The sequence below is a fragment of the Trichoplusia ni genome, chromosome 10, assembly GCF_003590095.1.
Source record: "Trichoplusia ni isolate ovarian cell line Hi5 chromosome 10, tn1, whole genome shotgun sequence".
Taxonomy (NCBI): Eukaryota; Metazoa; Arthropoda; class Insecta; order Lepidoptera; family Noctuidae; genus Trichoplusia; species Trichoplusia ni.
Window position 1 is genome coordinate 13,473,432 of NC_039487.1, and position 18,364 is coordinate 13,491,795.

General features: G+C 38.8%; 1 protein-coding gene across 1 annotated transcript; it reads right to left on the reverse strand.

Annotated features, from left to right (window-relative positions):
• Positions 1–160: 160 nt before the first annotated feature.
• On the reverse strand, positions 161–17,897 carry LOC113497874 (gamma-aminobutyric acid type B receptor subunit 2). Its single transcript, XM_026877634.1, has 31 exons — positions 17,484–17,897; positions 16,645–16,794; positions 15,473–15,576; positions 14,907–15,044; positions 13,640–13,807; positions 13,385–13,560; positions 12,886–13,060; positions 12,613–12,691; positions 12,349–12,503; positions 11,849–12,003; positions 11,300–11,446; positions 10,952–11,061; positions 9,447–9,577; positions 9,107–9,229; positions 8,765–8,875; positions 6,955–7,083; positions 6,605–6,700; positions 6,114–6,299; positions 5,339–5,459; positions 4,670–4,763; positions 4,213–4,390; positions 3,933–4,097; positions 3,429–3,596; positions 2,955–3,159; positions 2,753–2,851; positions 2,571–2,678; positions 2,295–2,373; positions 2,081–2,136; positions 1,920–2,005; positions 1,420–1,816; positions 161–1,296 (listed from the first exon to the last, which is right to left on the reverse strand). The coding sequence occupies exons 2-31, from the start codon at positions 16,790–16,792 to the stop codon at positions 1,046–1,048; spliced, it is 4,338 nt and encodes a 1,445-aa protein (XP_026733435.1). The 5' UTR covers positions 16,793–16,794; positions 17,484–17,897; the 3' UTR covers positions 161–1,045.
• Positions 17,898–18,364: the final 467 nt, after the last annotated feature.

Sequence of the window (18,364 nt, forward strand, 5' to 3'; positions counted from 1 at the left end):
AGTAACAGGGAGAATTTTTAAGCTTAACTATTTGTTATTGTTAAAAATCAGGATAAAATAAAGAAAACTTATGTAACCAAATTATTTATTACATTATATTTAAAACTTATACACTATCAAGTCTTTAAAATTACGTGCAAATAGACAAAAAGTTTTCTTATACATTAGAAAAAATGATAGAACAGTCGGTATGCAGAGAGAACATAAACACGTAGGTCGTAAATTGAACAACTGATGGTGTTGCCGACTTTATTTCTACAAATTCCTACAAATTAGATAAAATTTATAAACAACTGAACACATTAAATCTAACAACTAATTTGACTAGGTATATCACAAATAAAATATATGGAAAGTTTGCCCAACAGTGGGTTACCATTGCTGTGCGTAAACAGATCCTGTGCGATTTTACTAAATCTTTTTACACTTATTCGATGTTAAAATTTAATACTTTCGATATTTTACATTATTACAATATAGACCCGTGAGCGAACTTGTCGATGATTGTATTATTTATCTAAATTATTTAGAATTTTTACTACATTCTGTAACACCAATAACAACACATAAATAATAGAAATTTTGAGGCCTGTATCGTTAAATACATTTCTCTAAACATTCTAAACAATATCGTCATTTGCACAAACAATCACTAGCAGTTAATAATATGTTTCACTGCTCCAGTAGTATAGAAATAATAGAATAGGAACAGGTATTTATTCTAGTAGCTACTCTATTACTTTGTTTGGCGGGAAGTTTATAAAACGCATCTGTTTTTGGGGAAAAATAGATAATTTATAACTACATTTTTACTTCGTTATTGCAGTTAATACTATCTAGATACTTCGATATTTTATACTAAATACTTTCTTCAGTATTTAATGTGTATTTACAAAAATCACTTTTAGAAAATGATTTCGCAAAATATTTTAGGTTAGCATAACTATTGAGTGATAGATTCGTTTTATAAACTTGTTGGATTGTAGTTAGACTTTGTACTAGCGCGCGTGTAACCTCATCCTGAGCAAATCTAAGACACCGATTCTTACAAATATTCAACTATATCGCATTTGATCGAGATATTGGGACAGCTGACTCCGTAGCTGAGGTTCAGTCCGTGCGGCTGGCTCTTGTGGCGCTCCGTGAGGAGTTTGTGGAAGATAGGCAAGATGGCGCACTCAAAGAGTTCGGATTCCGAGCTCGCCGTGTACATCTTACGCTGGTCTACTGAATCTTGACGCTTTGAGTCTGATCTGTATGTCGCCGACTTCCGATCCTCCCGTTTATTTGGTGAATCTGCAAGTACAATAGGTATTATAGGTTACATCAATAACGTCTTTGATAGTAATTTTGCTTAAATCAAGAGAAAAGAGTAAGTTTTAATGTGGTATGAAGTAATAAACGACAATGCAAACATACCAGTTTTGTGCCTCGACGCAACATTAGGACTGCTCTTGTGGTGATCAGGTCTTGGTGTGTGGCTGGCCTGCGTCAGTCTTGGAGAGTCTCCCACACCCTTCGCCCTCTTGAGGGGCTCCGCCTCCTGCCTCAGCCTTTTCGCTGGAGACTCCTGGTTCTTCGAGACTCTAATGGTATCAGGGTCTGGTTTCCAGGAATCTGCTTCTGGAACTGGTTCAGGAAGAGGCTTTCGAGGTATGTCGTCGTGCCTCCGAGGAGTGGATTCAGTTTTAGTTTTGTTTCGTTCTTCTATCCTCTCTTCTTGATAGGACCTGACTTGGGCTGCTGATTGTCTTCGCTTGACTTGCGTCTGCTGTGGTGGTGTGCTTACAGGTTGCGGGAACTCTGACCCTCGGCGCTGGAAATAAGTAGATACTTATGTTAGTACAATACCATTACTTTTTTGCCGTTTAGGAGTAATGGATAATAATAACGAGTTACTAACACAGACTAAAACTTACCTTTGATAACCTATCAGTCATTCTTAGTGTTTCTGCTTCCCGGTAACCTTCAGGCGTGCCACCTCTTGTTCCAGTGCCAGTGCCTGCTAAAAGAACAAAAAAAAGTTCACTTATTGTCTAACAGATAAAAAAAAACAGAAGAAAACCATCTGAAAACTTACCATAATTTATAGAAGCGTTTGAAGCTCTTCTTTCCATACTTCTTGTGTCGGTTTCCCTGAAATCATAAGTGATTTTTAGAAAGGCGGTAATAACATGAATGTAGGTTATTTATTTGTCTAAGTTGCACATATTTTTGCAACTGGCATGGGAACCGTTTCTAACGTGTCTTCGATAGCGCCACTGACTATGCTGATTTAGTTCTACTTTAAATACCTGTGATGGTGAGGCGAAGATTGAGACTGTCTGCTCTTCTCCGACACACTCCTCTGCATTGGAGAATGATGATGACCAGCTGCAATAGTTTCAAAGAATAGGGACGTTGAATAATGGATACTTTCAATTTAAAATGTAGGTTAAATGGCACAATATCTTTGAAATTTGATTGCAGTTTATATTACTTCATTGAATTACAAATAGTATTTTCTACTCCCTCAACTACTCTACCTCTACTCAAGAAAACTGAAGTGTGTTCACCTGTGCCGCTCTCACCTGCTGGCGGCGACTTCTGACAGGTATACTGGAAAGTATTCGTGTCCCATAAGTCGCTTTGGACCACTATAAATTCTTTCTTCCTCTTCTCCGAGTCTCTCCTTTGACCTGAAAAGAAGATTGTGTTATTCGACATCGAAATAAGGTTTCAAAATTTATAATCATGTTTTATTAGAACTTACATGATTTTCTTCTTTCCGTTGAAGAATAATCATCGATGTCTAAAATATCTTCTGGTTCCTGTTTAGATTTTATTATAGGAACTGGATCTCTTTCTTGACCTGAACAAACAAACGTATTTTTAAAAGTTAGTAAACCTATTTTATTGAATCGAAAAGTGGTGTTTCCATACCGCAAAGATTACAGGAATCGGGTGATACCTACCTATAACTTTTCTTTCTAGACCAGGAGGAGGTTCCATATCATCCTTGTCCACGGAGACATGCATCAGGTCTGTCAGCAGCGCCGCCTGGCTCACGCTGGACATCCGGCGGTGACCCCTCGCAGGAGGTTTGTGCTCTCTTGAGGGCGTCGTCTTCGTTGACAATGAGTCTTGTGATTTTAGTACCTTCTTCTGAAGTTCTGGCGTCTGAAAGGCAGGTTTTTGCATGCATTAGAAACTTATCCTCATTAAAAACGATGAGCGTTCATTCAGTGCTTGCTTTTCTCGTTTCTTGTGATGTCCATTAATCAACCTAAGTAAAAATCGGATATGTCAATACAGCAAATGAACTCCTCTTTGAATCCTGAACTCTGGAAGTTGAACTTTATGTTTTCTTCATAAATTTTTAGGCCTAATTACAATTTAATGGGCTCGCAGCCTCTTACAAAATTTTGAAATACTTGACTTACGAATACCTTATTAACTTTTGGTGCGGCCTTAGCATACAAAGGCTCCTGTATCTTGGCAGGCACGTGCCTGGCACTAGGTGCGTCACCGTTCTTCAGACCAGAATATGCCTTAACTTCGACTCTCGTCGGTTCTGGAGCTTTGACGCATTTGTGAGGCTCAGGAGGATCTTTACTCTGACGGTACAAGAATTTGGGGATACCCAATCAATTTACCAATATTTTAAACGCCTGAACGTGTTTATCCCATCCCAGTTCCAAGGTAGTTTGATGGATAAAACCTTATAAGCCAATTAACTTATGTGTAAATAGTAAAACTATGGAGGCAGAAATTAAACAAAATACATTTAAGAGAGGGGTTTGCTACTAGGTATGGTGGGTACAGGTAAGAGCATAAGTAGTAAATTATTATTGAAAAATTACTGATTGGGTTCAAATTATAGTGAAGGGAGAATAAATTTACTAAAAGAAGGTTAGTAAGATATCTTAGGATGAAAAGCAAAATGTAAATACCTTGACAACCTTCGGTGTCGCTGCCTTTGTGTACATGGGTTCCTGGACCTTCGCTGGCATGGACTTAGCTGTTGGTGTGTCGCTGGTCTTCAGAGCTGGTATCGTCTTTGCTTCTGCTTTTGCTGGTTCCTGAGCTTTTGTCGGTTTCGGGGGCTCTGATGGTTCCTGTAAATATGTAAGAGTGAATTTATTAGAATTAAATGGATGTCTCTAACTTAACTCCATTTAATTAAATACTCTATGCTGTCCCTACTAAGGTTCTATATCCTTTACTCCTTACCTCAGCGGTCCATCCATACGGGAGTTTGGCGAGTTGGTCCTTCTCCGGAACAGCTTTAGATGATGGCGGGCTGGTGTAGTCCAGGTGGTTCTTGAAAGACACGTTCTTCGTCTGTTCTTTCTTTGGCTCTTTAGGAGGCGGATCTTTCAGAGGCTCTGGGGGTGCTGATGGTTTTGGCCTGTCACAAATTAAATAAAAAATATAATACACAATTTATCATTAACAGATGATGACTGATAGTCGTTTTTTGGCCTTGACTGCTAAACTGTAAGTTGTGAGTTCATTTCTACTCAAGTCAAAATGTGTATGATGAGCACAGGTCGTTTTGTGTATAGGTGCTATTAATCTATTTATTAAACATATTGAGTGTGTTTATTAGTTATCTAGTTACCTGATCTCAGGACCTGAGGATTGTGTGGGATGATATTGGGTTATGTTATGTGATATAGTAACTTACTTTTCAATAGGTGCTTGGTTTTGTAGATTTATATATTCAGCCTCGGCGCCAGCTGAAGCGCTCAAACTGCACACTGATGTTATATCACTTGTTTCTGAAAAAGAAATTACAATTCTTCATTGAAATAAAACTACATTTACGGATTTTGTTGAGTTTAATTTTAGATTTCAGTTCTAGGGATCTAAAATCTAGTTTTATTTCAATGTCTAACATTCGCGTAAACCTAAGAACCTACTATAATTGTTCATATCCACATCATATGGCAATCTTTCAGTGTTCCTACTAGAATGTTAGAATGTTGTTCGTTTCAGATTCCTCTCAGCTCATATGTATTATATTCTACGTGTGTAGTTCTTCAGATGAGATCCCAATTATTGGCAAACACTACAAATATTACCCCCAACTGTTTAATTTCAAGATTGGATTTCTAAATTTTCAAACCTAAACTAAATGAATGATGCTCAACAATTATTACTATCTGCCATTAGAACCCCACTGCAGGGCAAGAGGCCTCCATTCCTTAATTCTATTTCCCGGTATATGGCTTAAAGGGGCATTTTCGTGCGAAAGAGTCGAGTTCGTTCCGTTGTTTTCTTTTTCGCCTGCCGTGAGGTCTCCTCTTGTCCTTAACTATCCAGCTGAACAATTAGTTAAATTAGGAAGTCTTACCAGGATGACTGATGTTCTCCTTAGGTACGGGCAGTCTGGTCCTCTGAGTGGCTGGAGACCGAGAGTCGCGCGTCGTGGATGACTCCGAGCTGGCGTCACTTCCCAGTTTACTGAGCAGCATCTATGTACACATGCAACTTATCAATGACTTATCGAGGACTATTGACTGCTAAAGTGAAGTTTAGATTGGACGGATAGGAAAAAGGGCTTTAATTCCCGGTAAGATTATTTTTGTATTATTAAACAAGTATGTAATAAAAAATAAAAACAACCTGAAGAATAACTATTATCTGAATAAATACCTACTCTTATGATTAAATTAGAGAGATGAATAAACCCGGATTTTAAATGTAAACCGTGACTAATTTCATACAAACATCAAAAGCAAACGCCAAATGTTTCGGTTTACGTCCACACGCTTGGCCGCTTAAACAAATTAAATTATTTTGATAAAAATAGATGACCCTTGATTATTATAGCTTATGAGTAATAGCTGTTTTATGAATTTTCTTATGACACTTTGATATTACAATATTTTTAGACAGTGTAAAAAGTATATATTATGATTTGTTAATAGCTTAAATTTTGACAATATGTCTATCCCTAGGGTTCCATGACAAATTCCTTCCTCTTTAAAAAATAAGACGGATACAGTTGTGGGACCTAGACACTGTTTACCCTATATAGAGCTCGCCTTATTAATTGCAACAACCAGCAGCGGAAAAGTACTACTGGTTGGAAACGTGTGTGGTGTGGGGTTGTTAGTAGTCGTGACCTGCAGTTCGTTCTCCTTGGCCTGCAGCGTGCGGCGGTAGCGGTTGTTGTACTGGCGCAGCTCCTTGAGGCGGCGCTCCAGCTCGGGCCCCGGCTCGCGGCACTCGTGCGTGGACGCGGGCCGCAGCGTGGCGCGGATGCGGCCCGTGCCCGCGCCGCCTGGACCGTTGCGGCGCAGCTCCAGCAGCTGGCGGGGGGACAGGTAGCATGAGCACGGGCTTTAATTGGTTCACTCTTATACAAGAAGATGCCTGGCTCGCTTAATCAGGGTAACAGCTGACCAATTTGACCTCAACAGCACAAACGATTGAACTGTTTGTCGGCGATAACGCTAAGCTCTAAACGGACGGACTGCATTTCAAGTACATATTGCAGCTGAAGTTTAGTTTGAATACAATTGACATATTACCCAAAAAATAATAATTTGCTTGCATTACATTAGTTGCTCTGAAACCCAAAGTAAAATAAAAAAGTATGATAAACTCTTCATACCTTTGGTACGAAGACGAGACACAGCGTACCCGTCGTGCAGAATATGATGAAGATGGCGATCAATACGAATAACGCATCTTTATGGTCTTGAAGTACCTGAGGAAGAAAAACCAGCTTGGAAAAATGTTTGAGACTAGTAGATTGAGGTTACTGGCTTTCCGAGCGTAATAGTCTAATGATGCTATTTATTACATCAAAAAAACACGTGATCATTCCTAGTATAATTATAATAATTTGTAATTGATGTCTTTCTCTATCGATCTATAGTTATTTTCGTCGCACCCATAAGCTTTAGATGTGGGTTAAAGCCATTAAATTTTTCAACCCGGAAGAATAAGGTTTACACTCACGAGTGTGATAGCAGCTCCCATGATGCACATGATGAGCACGTTGTACACGGACAGGCCGATGTGCTGCGAGTCGTTGAGCGCCGGGATCGATACGTGACGTGTCTCCCACGCCAGGAACGCGCCGAACACCTGCACAGGTAAACACGATAGTCGTAAGTCATGGACTGCACGGATAGACGAGTGTCGCGAGTTTGATCCCCGCGTAGGTTAATCAAATGTGTGATCCTCGTGTGCTCGCCTTTTGTCGAGTTTGGGATTATTGTGCATGTGACTTAAATGCTTACTTGAAATTGAAATTGAATGAAATTTTTCAATGCGGGAGACGTTTCAAAAAACGCAAAAAGTGATGTTGGTATTCTATGGGTGAATTTCAACAGGTCCAAAAAAATCTTCATTTCCGTGGATTTTTTATTCTTCAACTTTAGAACAATAAAAAATAGTGTTTTCTCAAGTTTTCGATCAGATATGCAGTTTTGCTTAATATCTAGCAGATAGCTTAAAAAACTAACGAGATATACAAGATTGAAAATTCCGTGCCACGGCGATGAAACATGCATGCACGGCAATGAAACAGGCGTCCATGGCAATGAAATGTTATTATAGTGTACAAGAATATTTAAATGATAAAGTTAATCATTGAAACAAAAATAAATACTATTCATTTATACGCAATAATAATAGAATATAATGTGTAAAAATCCAGTCACACATGATATTATTTTTATAATATAACTATAAATAGATACATTCCTGTCTAGTGGCGAAACAAACATAAGTCACGGAAATGAAACACGTGGCCACGGCAATGAAAGGAAACTGTTTTACAAGGCACGGCGATGATATTTTTTTCATTCCCGTGTATTTTTTTTCATTGCCATAGCAAATTTTGTCCACGGAAACCACGGAAATGAGAGCACGGCGATGAAAATCAAGGGGTATAATTCAATTTACTAAAAAACTGGTAATAATTCACAGTAATGAACACTTTACAAATAAGCTTAATATAAATGGCATTGTATTGAATGCTCAATCGAGATTAAAAACTTATTGAAATAGAAGTTAGACCTATCCACGGCGATGAAAGAAAAAATGTCCAGTACCAAAAAAATTGAATACTTTTAATTATAGCTCGAAAACGCAGGCACGTACACACGTCGTTCCTTGTCTAGCCTTTCGACGTTACTTATATGCAACGTTTAACGCAAAACGGGAGCGACGCAAAACGTTAGAATATGCAATATTCTCAAATATGTTTAGGACATGGCGATGAAAGGTAGTTCTGGGACAAATGGTTTTTCATTAACCATACGTTGTATTGTGTAAATATTTGAATAAATGTATTCCGAGTCAATACTCTAACTATTCACGAACCAAATAAAACTAAGTTTTAATATAAATAACGATACATTTTTGATCAATGATGACTTTAATACATCAAGGTGAGTCGTGGACAAACACGGCGATGAAAGATTATGTGGTTTAACTTTTTTTTTTGGAAAACCTATTAATTATATTAATAAAATATTTAGTGCTACAGATAGATTTTTATGTCATCTACCTAAAAAAAAATGTTAGAACATTATAACAATGCTTTTTAGTACCGATTTCATCGATGCCACGCAATTTTTGGGTCCGGGAAATTCACCCCTATATATGTAAACTTCTTTAGATCTGCGTATCTTAAAACTTAGCCAAATCGTTGGAAGTTAACGACCCAAAAAAATACTAATCAATGAGCATCTCAAATCTGATTCTGTCTTCCAGACGACCGCATTTAGATGTTGTACAACATTAGGAGGTTTCGACTCACCAACAAGAGGCCCTTGTATGCATAAATGATACCAATAAAGATGGTCATCCTTTCAGACTGGCAGTACTCATTCTCCTGGACTATCACGATGTCTTCGCTCGTTGGATGAGGCTGAAATAAAGAATAATTGTAACTTGATATTTTTCTTTTGATTACTGATTTACTCCTCTTCGCTGACCCACTAATAGTTAAACAATAGCAATGTTCACATCTGACTCACTGGACAGAAAAATAGTAAAGGAACATTCGACTGGCCTATTAGTCTAGTGGTCAGAAGTCCTGACATCCATCCAGGACAAATGTTTCTACGTACTCGTAACTACTGCTATCAACAGTCCTTACATAAGGGTCCATCTGTTTCGTGGCACGATAGAAGGGGTCGGAGACCTGCCACGTGGTCATAATGGCCAGGTCGATGACCAGCAGCACTCCCACCACCATGAACAGCTGGTAGTCCTTTATTACCTGAAAACAAACCATGCACTTGTTAACAATTTTTTAAGGAAGCGATAAGTTTTAAATATCTATAAAGATTAAAATGCATTTCTACTTTGTGAAGACAACGGCTTCGGTAATTAAATAGCTGGAAAATCATTACCCTCCTTTATTTGATGTTTCCCAGGGATACAACAGGGAACAAAACAGGAAGAATTGGTTAAAGATCATTTTAAAATCAACGAACCTTCTTATTTAGCTTGACATCAGTGAAGATGGAGTGGACCCTCCAAGTCTTGGAGAACATGGCTCCAAACGCGAGACTGAACCCGGCCATCAGCAGCCAGGCGCGCGCCGTGCAGATGTAAGGGAAGGCCGCTGAGGAGGCGGAGAGCGTGGTCTTATTATAACACGTTAAGATTTTGAGGAGACACTAATTGCTTCGGGACCCAGCAAATGAAGAAGATGAAAATATGACTTTGCTTAGAATTGAGGTCGTAACTTTTGTAAGAGAATTTAATTATGTTTAATGATAGACATAGAGTGTTTGTAGTTATGCTGGATCCCGATCAAATGTTCTATTTATATTACACACAATTGTTTGTTTTAAATCCACATATTTATAGGTACATATTATTTAAATTTATTATTTATTTTTGCAAATAATATAAAAACGTGCAGTGGGTCAAATAAAGTACAGAAATTTAACTAAAAATGGCTGTTCAAAACATAAGGGTAGCTGATTGACTTTAAGTAATGGTAAATCAACACAGAATTTTCGAAAATAAACAAAAATACATGATACAATAGATCTATACTCTTGAACAGACCAAAGATTTTCCAAGAAACTAAATTATTATACATTCACAAACCAGAAGGACTATAGAATCAATACCATACATGATTAATATCAGAAAACAGGAGATCTAGGTGAACAACTTTGGTCTGTCAATACAAAGCACACACAAGTTATCAGACTAACAGGTAAGGTAATACAGAGACATACGAACCAACGAAAGCATCGCATATGAAGGAGCAAACAAACCAAAACTTGGAAACATGCGCGACTCCTCCGACCTAGAAAACCGCCTAGGTCTTTCTCAGAATTAAAATTCTATCAAGGTAGGGTAGTTCCCAAAATTTGGTTGAGGATCCACATAGCCCAGGATTGAAGCTGAAGCTTTGGGGGTGGGATCAAGCTTTACCTCCGTGCGGCGTGTCCTGAGAAAGACCTAAGAATCAATGGCAATGATGAGACCAGATGACATAGTAGCGTGGACCATGAAGTGCTAGCGACATGCGAGTTGAATGTGCCTGCTTAGAAGATTCGGAAATTTAACTTTTTATTTAATTTAGTTTTTTAGTCAGTAGATGGGAGCTGAGCAATATGGTTATATTTAGAAAAAAAAATTGGAAAATAAAAATCCAGTCAATAAGTATTTAAAGTCTGCATCATGTAAGAAAATTTTAATGAGTTATGATGATGTAAGCAGAAAGAGCTTAGACGTAATTCAAAACTGTAAAAGCACAATGGTTTGACTAACATTAGATTAAACCTGATTGTCAAGTTTCCTTTGTTTATACCTTATTTCTATTCGATTTAATGAACCAATTACTCAGCACCACACCCATAATTTATGATCAGAAATGTCATGAGCATGATCTTTACCTTCGGTTCCAAAGTTAGAAACAACACAAAGATGTTAGTTAGGCAAATCAGCTCAGAACACGGATTGGTCTTCGGATACGTACCGATGCTGCTGAGGCTGGAGTCCAGGCCCAGGAAGATGACGCTCAGGTACGTCAGCATGCAGCCTACGATGATCAGGTTGTTCAAGTGGGGAGATGACATTTTTATGTACCTGGGGAAGAGTGGTGCCAATGGTCATTATGTTCAAACAGTATTAAGATTTGTATCACCAAAGGACATCGATTTCTCAAGTAAATTAGCATCGCGGGTTCGATAAGCTTTTCTGTGATCTTCGAAAGCTACGAATGCCACAAGGAATTGAATTACCTTATTGCGGGAAGGATAAAAAAAACATAACGGGCATTTAATAGGTACTTAAAAATATACATATCTTGGAAGCCTCTCCTTACCTTTGGTTCCTGTAGTGTATATTCATGGCGAGAAAGCCGGTGGCGAGCAGGATGCCCAGCACGGAGCAGGACACCAGGATGGAGTAGATCGTGATGTTGACCTGCGTGTGCTCGATCAGGCGCAACGTGCGGTCCTTCGGAGGGTTCCTGATAAAGGAAATATTGTGCGATGGGATAAAAAGTATCAACATAAGGATTACTATATGGTTGAGTTCACCACGCCAAACCTACGGAGCGCAACGTGCCCCGGATTCCTTTTCCGCATAGAACAAGCATTTGTGTGATCTTGGAATGCCTGTCCTAAGTCTGGGTGTCTTTGTGCAGAAAAAATTTAGAAAGCCGCGTTCAAAGAACACTACCAAAGTAGTAATGGTGTTCCAATATATTAGACTATCATTACAAATTCAATGTTTCAACCGCTTAAAAATTGGGGCGATGATCAAGGATTCGCAAGTTTGTATTTTACGAACATTAAATAGGTTGATAAGACACATCACAGCACCCGTGCAAAACGATTGGCGAAGTACATTTCTCTATGCAACAACTTACTTTCCAAACCATCGGAAGGGCTCCCCACTGGCCAGGTCGAGGTGGTCCCTCTCAGCGCAGTACTCGCCCACTTTCACCTCCCCAGTGCCGTCACCTTGGAACTGCTTCAGCAGAATCGACGCCTTGCGCTCGTTATCATAGAAACGAACTGGGCCCTGCAAATTGAATATTATTTATCGTGAAAGGATTTTAATGAGAAATAGGCATTTAAGTATGTTTAATTAAATTAAGTGGAGTGTGAGAATACAGCACTCAATAATTTCTATTATATTTCGAAAGAAAACAAACCATATACCTATGCCTATACCAATATTCATGAAATATTGCCAATATGTTTTCGCTCAAGTAAAATAAGATAAAAATGATTGATCTATTATGGTATCTTATTGACCAAGAACAACAAAAGAAACAGAAATAGAAAATAAAAGAAGAAGAAAAATATTTTCCACTTACAAGCATAGGTTTGTATGAAAATGGTGAGTAATAATTTTGCTACCAACCGTTACACCCTCAAAGGTAACATTGCTGAGAGCATCCAGAAACAGTTGCTCCCACTCCTTGTCGCGATACTTGAAGTCCTGCACGGTCTTCTCTTTGTATTTAGATCTTACTCGTTGTGCCACTGTTTGTATCGCCAATGCCATCGCCCATATACCTTATCAGAAATAAATGAAGTTTTAGTTCATAAAACTTGGATGCTAATACAGCTTTCAAGAATTCAGAAGGTAGATTTATTTTGATTCATTAAGAAATGTTTTCCATACCATCATAAGTATATCCATGGAACCTGGAATACTCCAAACCTCTTCTTCTGTCATATTCCACTTGATAATCTTTTGCTGTCTGAAACAGAAATGTCATTCGTGTACATAAGTACGTAAGGTGCTCTGCGTATACTTTAAAGCATCAACATTATTGCAGTTGCCAGAGGGACCCACTACGAACCGAAACATTTAAATCAGGGTTTAAACATCCATCCATACTTACAAACTCTCGCACTACAATATTAGTAGGATAAATAGGCAACATCTACTCACAATACCAGACACGGTAGTTTCCCCAGTGGTGGACAGCGGGAGCAGGTCTGTCAGGATGGTGGTGTCCAGCGCGGTGGTGAGGTTCCTCTTGGAGCAGGGCGCCCGGCGCAGCCACCACTTGTTGCTGTACGTGCCCAGCAGGAGCCAGGTGTACGCGCGGCCGTACATCTCTAGACTGGAATAGATTTGTAATCCGTCATCAAAAAGACTGCACCGTTAGCCGAGTGGATGGGGCTACCACATTACACCCATAGCTGCAGGTTAGATCCACGTAAGACAAGCCTTTTTGTGATATGTGAGACTGGGTGTCTTGCGATTTGTATGTTTGTAAAACTCCCGCGACACGAGCATTTATTGAAAAGAAACAGTCCTGGAGGAGTCGTCTTTTTAAAGTCGTCGTAATTTTAAAGATAAACATTGCTTTTCGTTACCACTTGGTATTGGATAAAATGGTAGATCGGACTTCCGATTCGCTGTGTATAATGAGATTAAAACTTACTTGTAAGCCTCGCAGAATATCTTCAAAGCCCAGGTTTCGTTGAAGTTTCCCAGGATTATTCTCACATCCTTCTCTTTTAACTTCGAGAGTGCTGTCTTCACCTCAGTGGCAAAACTCTGGGTTTCTTCTATTAGAAATCCGTTGGAGTCCAGGTCAGCGAGCAAACGATTATGAGCCTGAAAGAATTGGTTCATTTCAGAAATGTTTTGAAGGACCTATGGTACCCATTATAGATTTGATTTCAGGTTTACTCACTAATGCGTATCTAGGTTCATTTTGGTAAATAGTTCCAACTCTTGTCCAATTGAAATGCTGCAGAAGCCTGATCCTGGGTAGGTTGAAGGCGTTCTCCGAGGGCACGATGCGGAAGAAGTTTGGGAAAGCTTCCTTCGTGAACATCGGATGGGTGTCCGCGTACGACAGCTGGAAGAACAGAGCAAGGAAGACAAACGAACAGACGAACACACACTACTGTATGAGACTGTGTATGAAATCATTTTAGGTATGACAAAATCTAAGAAAATTTCTAGTAATTTAAATTTTGAAACAACTTATATTTTATCATAATAACGATTTTACAGAGTTAAATATTTACAAGTTAAAAAACAAAAAATAATTAAATCAAAGCATCAAGAAATTTATCGGCATCGCTGCCGATTGGGAGTGTGCCCAAAAGGCTGGCAGCATTGCCACGTTGAATGGCAATGCTAATCCTCTGAGCGAGGTAAAAGCCAGCCTTCTGGTCACGAGAAGTGTCAACGAGACGCTTTGCTAGCTCTTTAAAAAACGTTTTGGCACTCGGCCCCCACGGCCCAAAAGTTTCAACCCCAAACGGCTCAAAGAAGTAACTACCAACTAGATTACCATATTTGCGCCGTTTGAGGTTTTCAGCAGCCGCGGCAGCAGAGCCAGCGCAGCTCGAAGAACTGGGAAGGTGAGATGGCGCAAGAGTGTCGACATAAATGGCGTCCCACACTAAAGGCCTACCCATCTTCCAAGGGAACAAAGACATACCGTCCGGTCTCTTGCCATCATCGCGTACCAAACCATTAGGTTCGAACACAGCAGGTACGCCGACGGCAACAATAATTAATTCTTATAAACCCAAAATCAGCATATTTTTAATCAGTGTTCACAAAAGAGCCACTCGGCCAGAAAGCCAGAGAGTTCATTTAAATCTAGCATCATCCATCACCACAATGGATGATCTGAATTGGATATTTATTTAGCACTAGCTTTTCGCCCGCGGCTTCGCCTGCGTCGTGGTCGGTTATATTGCGTTTCCAAAAGAACTCTTCAAAAGTTCGGGATAAAAACTATCCTATACGTTCTTTCTCAAGGTCAACTCTAGCTTTGTACCAAATTTCATTAAAATCAGTTCAGTGGTTTAGACGTGAAAGCGTGACAGACAGAGTTACTTTCGCGTTTATAATATTAATAGTAGGGATTGTACAGACGTACAAGTATATAGGTTTAGGTTTGGTGTAACCTGAGCTTATCTATGCACTGCCAATCCTCGTACCTGCGTCAGGTGCCAGTGCTTGGAGGCCTTGGCGATGGGGTCGGTGACGTGCGTGCACGCGGCTCCGAACAGCATCAGCTTGTGCGGGCCGCTGTGCATCATGTCGAAGAATGACTTCACTCCCACGGCCGCATTGCACTGTGTCAAAGTAGGAGGACGATAAATGAAGGCCTGTGCATGTTACTTTTTTCATAAGTGTTAGAGGCTTACAAAATTTGAAAGCTTGTACCCCAAGAAGAACCGAAATCTCAATTAAAAATCATGATTTGCCAAATGAAACTGATTTTTCATCTTGGATCAGTATTCTGTATACATAATATATGTGTCATGGATCAATACTTTGTCCCCATAGAGTTTCTTGAAATAACTCGCAAGTTAGGTAATAGTACTTAACAATATAGAGCTGTGGCCATGAGAGTTAGACCAGCGTTCTGTATTTAATAAAAGCTGAAAGTTTTTTTTGCAAGGCCCTAATTCTAATAAGAAAGGCAAGCTGCTAAAGATTTTTTTTAAGTCTTTGATACAATATCGAAGTCTTTACGTAGTGAATTCTATGGCTAATGTACCTCGGTATCATTCCACCACATATGCAGGCGATAGTTCCTGAGCACGGAGTCGTGCTCGTTGACGTGGTCCAGCGCCAGCTTCACGCTCGGCATCACGCCTCGACCTACAACAGTGGGCAGACAACGTTGGTACTATTGGATGGTCTGAAAACATTTAGTTTTGGGCAAAATGAGTTTGGGGTAATTCTAGTGTTTTACCAAATCGATCAAGGTACGAAATACCCGATTTACTATCTGCTGATTGTATTTTATGCTTATGAGATATAAGGAGAAAAAACATCTTCAAATGTCACGAGGAAAGTGGGAAAGCGAAGTTAAAAGATTATACCTGTTAGTCTAAAGTGAAGCAGGTCACCGGTAACCTACAAGGCGTTCAATGTTTAGGCTTTCTACTGAAGTATAATGACGATTAAACTAAACTAAACTATTACTTGAACAAGCTAATAAAATTTGCAAACCTTCCTACTCATATTCCTTTGAGGCGTAACTAATAAAAACATCGCAAGTCATTTATTATTTACAACTTATGACACGAACTTTGAACATCTCATAATTCTGAACCAAACGACTAAACATTGTTTCCGAGCTGTTACTACACCAATATACTAAGTGAAATGTTACACAAAACTCTTTCAAGTATAGTCTTAGGAACATAAAACCTATTAACAGAGTTGTTCTCGAAGTTGTAAAAACTTTTACATTAACACTGTATCAGTAACTTGACCAAAGTCGTTTTATCAAATATTATATTGTTTCTTACTAAACTTGTGACATCATTTCGGTAAACTAATACAAGGTTTCCTTTGGGAATAAAGGAAGGCAGGATGAAATAAGAAAATGATAGTATTATAGGCGTCAATATTTATAACATTGTCTAAAGCATTCTTAGATTATCCAAGTCGTGATGAAATCAAAATGAGTGAATTTACGAAAGATCTGTTACTAATCATAATGGTCCTTTGAGTCGAAATTCTGAAACTGCGCCAAATTCCCGTAACTCTTTTCCTGGTCATCTATGAGCAGGCGAAAGTGTATTATCATATACGTAACCTATTCCCTCATCGGGGCTCCATCACTATTTCTAGGATACTAACAGAAAGCTAAATACTACACTGATATAAATAGGACCTGTCCACAACAATTCAACACAAGTAAATAACTAAAACAGATACCAGTGTTGGAGTTCTCGACACCCTTGCCAAACGGGAAGAACCCAGCTATGTAGACATCAGTTCTTCGGTTCAATATGGCGTCCAGGTTCGGCTTCTGCGGAAACCCCTGGCTGATGCAGACCAGCGCGAGGATCAGCAGCAGATACATGGCTGGAAGAGATGAGGGACTTGTAGTTGTGAAGCTACTTAGTAGATTGATGGATTACGAGAACGCTTTGGCTTCTAGTAGAGTATTGTTGAAATATGTTTATAACTTGTTTTATCATTTAGCCTTAAACGAAAGAAAAGGTATTTTTCATGAAATAAGGGATTGCTGCTTAAAGATATCGTCAAGAACATTGAGTCCTCCGTTCCCTATATTAAGTCATAAGAACAATCATGACTGGTCAAAATCTAGCCCAGTCCAGACAAATTAAAACAGTGAATTTATTTCGAATCTTAAACGAAATAGCAAGTAGGTAGGTCTACTTATTTCTTAGAACTGACTACAAATAGCCAACGCTACAGCGCTATTGATTAGATATGCATGGCGCTATTATTACTTAGTACTGCCTAGATTTGCGCGAACAGTAATTATTCTATTTTTATATCTTTAAGTACAAATTCCCGATACTTCATTAGGCATTGAAATGGAAGCAGTCCAAAAGGGTTTCTGAAGCAATCGTAGGTTGCCTTTTCAGGATTTTTTTATTACCTTGTTTACCCCCTATCGTTATGAATACTATCGCTAGTAAGACTTATACAGCAACTCACGAAGATAATAATATCACGCAATTTAGGTTCCCTTCTTTTCAAATACGTGACGTATTTTACTGACAAATCATTTAATGAAGACTCACCTTTTGAGGTACAACCACTCCAGTGAAAACACTTTTGCACTAATAATGCACGCAGCAGTGTGCTATAAAAAGTACTCCATGTAGTCACCGAAAACTCCACTTTTTATATAAAACCTGATCACTTCCACAGTCTCCATAACCCATACGAGCTCAATATAATTGTTTTTAATTAATTTTGCCTAAGAAATATTGAAAAGCGTTAAAACGCAACTGATTCCTACATTTTACCTGGAGCTTTCAGTTCAGGCGTTGCAAGGGGCTTAGAAATGCCGACCACTACCCCGAGTTATAGTAAAATGGACTTTATTGCCGTACACTCAAGACCGAACAACAAAATGTCCATCTTCACTAGAACAATCGTAGTAACAAATGTTACAACTCATAACTAACTTCCTGTGTCAATAGAAAAATGAACTTTATGGGAAGATGATTAAGTTTAGTTTAAGTTGCCAGGTGATGGTTCATGAGATGTTGTGGTAGGCGCAGGTTTTGGCAAACAGACAAAATTAGGCTCCAGCGGTGGAAAATCGATAGAGGGTGGGTTTGTTCCGTAGTGAGGGGCGTTCTACGTAGACTGTCTGCCAAGTATGAATTATCGAACTCCAGTGATTAATGCAAAAGCAATAACGACATTGAATGAAAATAATCAAAGAAATATAGGATCAAATCGAAAAAATATGTTCTAAGAGTTACAACAACCTTAGGAAGTAACCAAGAAGCGTCATTTAATGGAACTAAGTAGAGATTTTTAACGATTTGAGATCGATTCGAAGCCATTACCAAGTTTTTCTATTTTTACTATAATAAATTTAAAAAAATAATCGCAAATTGAAATCCAAATCTAACCAAATTTTGCCTTAAGCTGCCTCCTTACGAAAAGT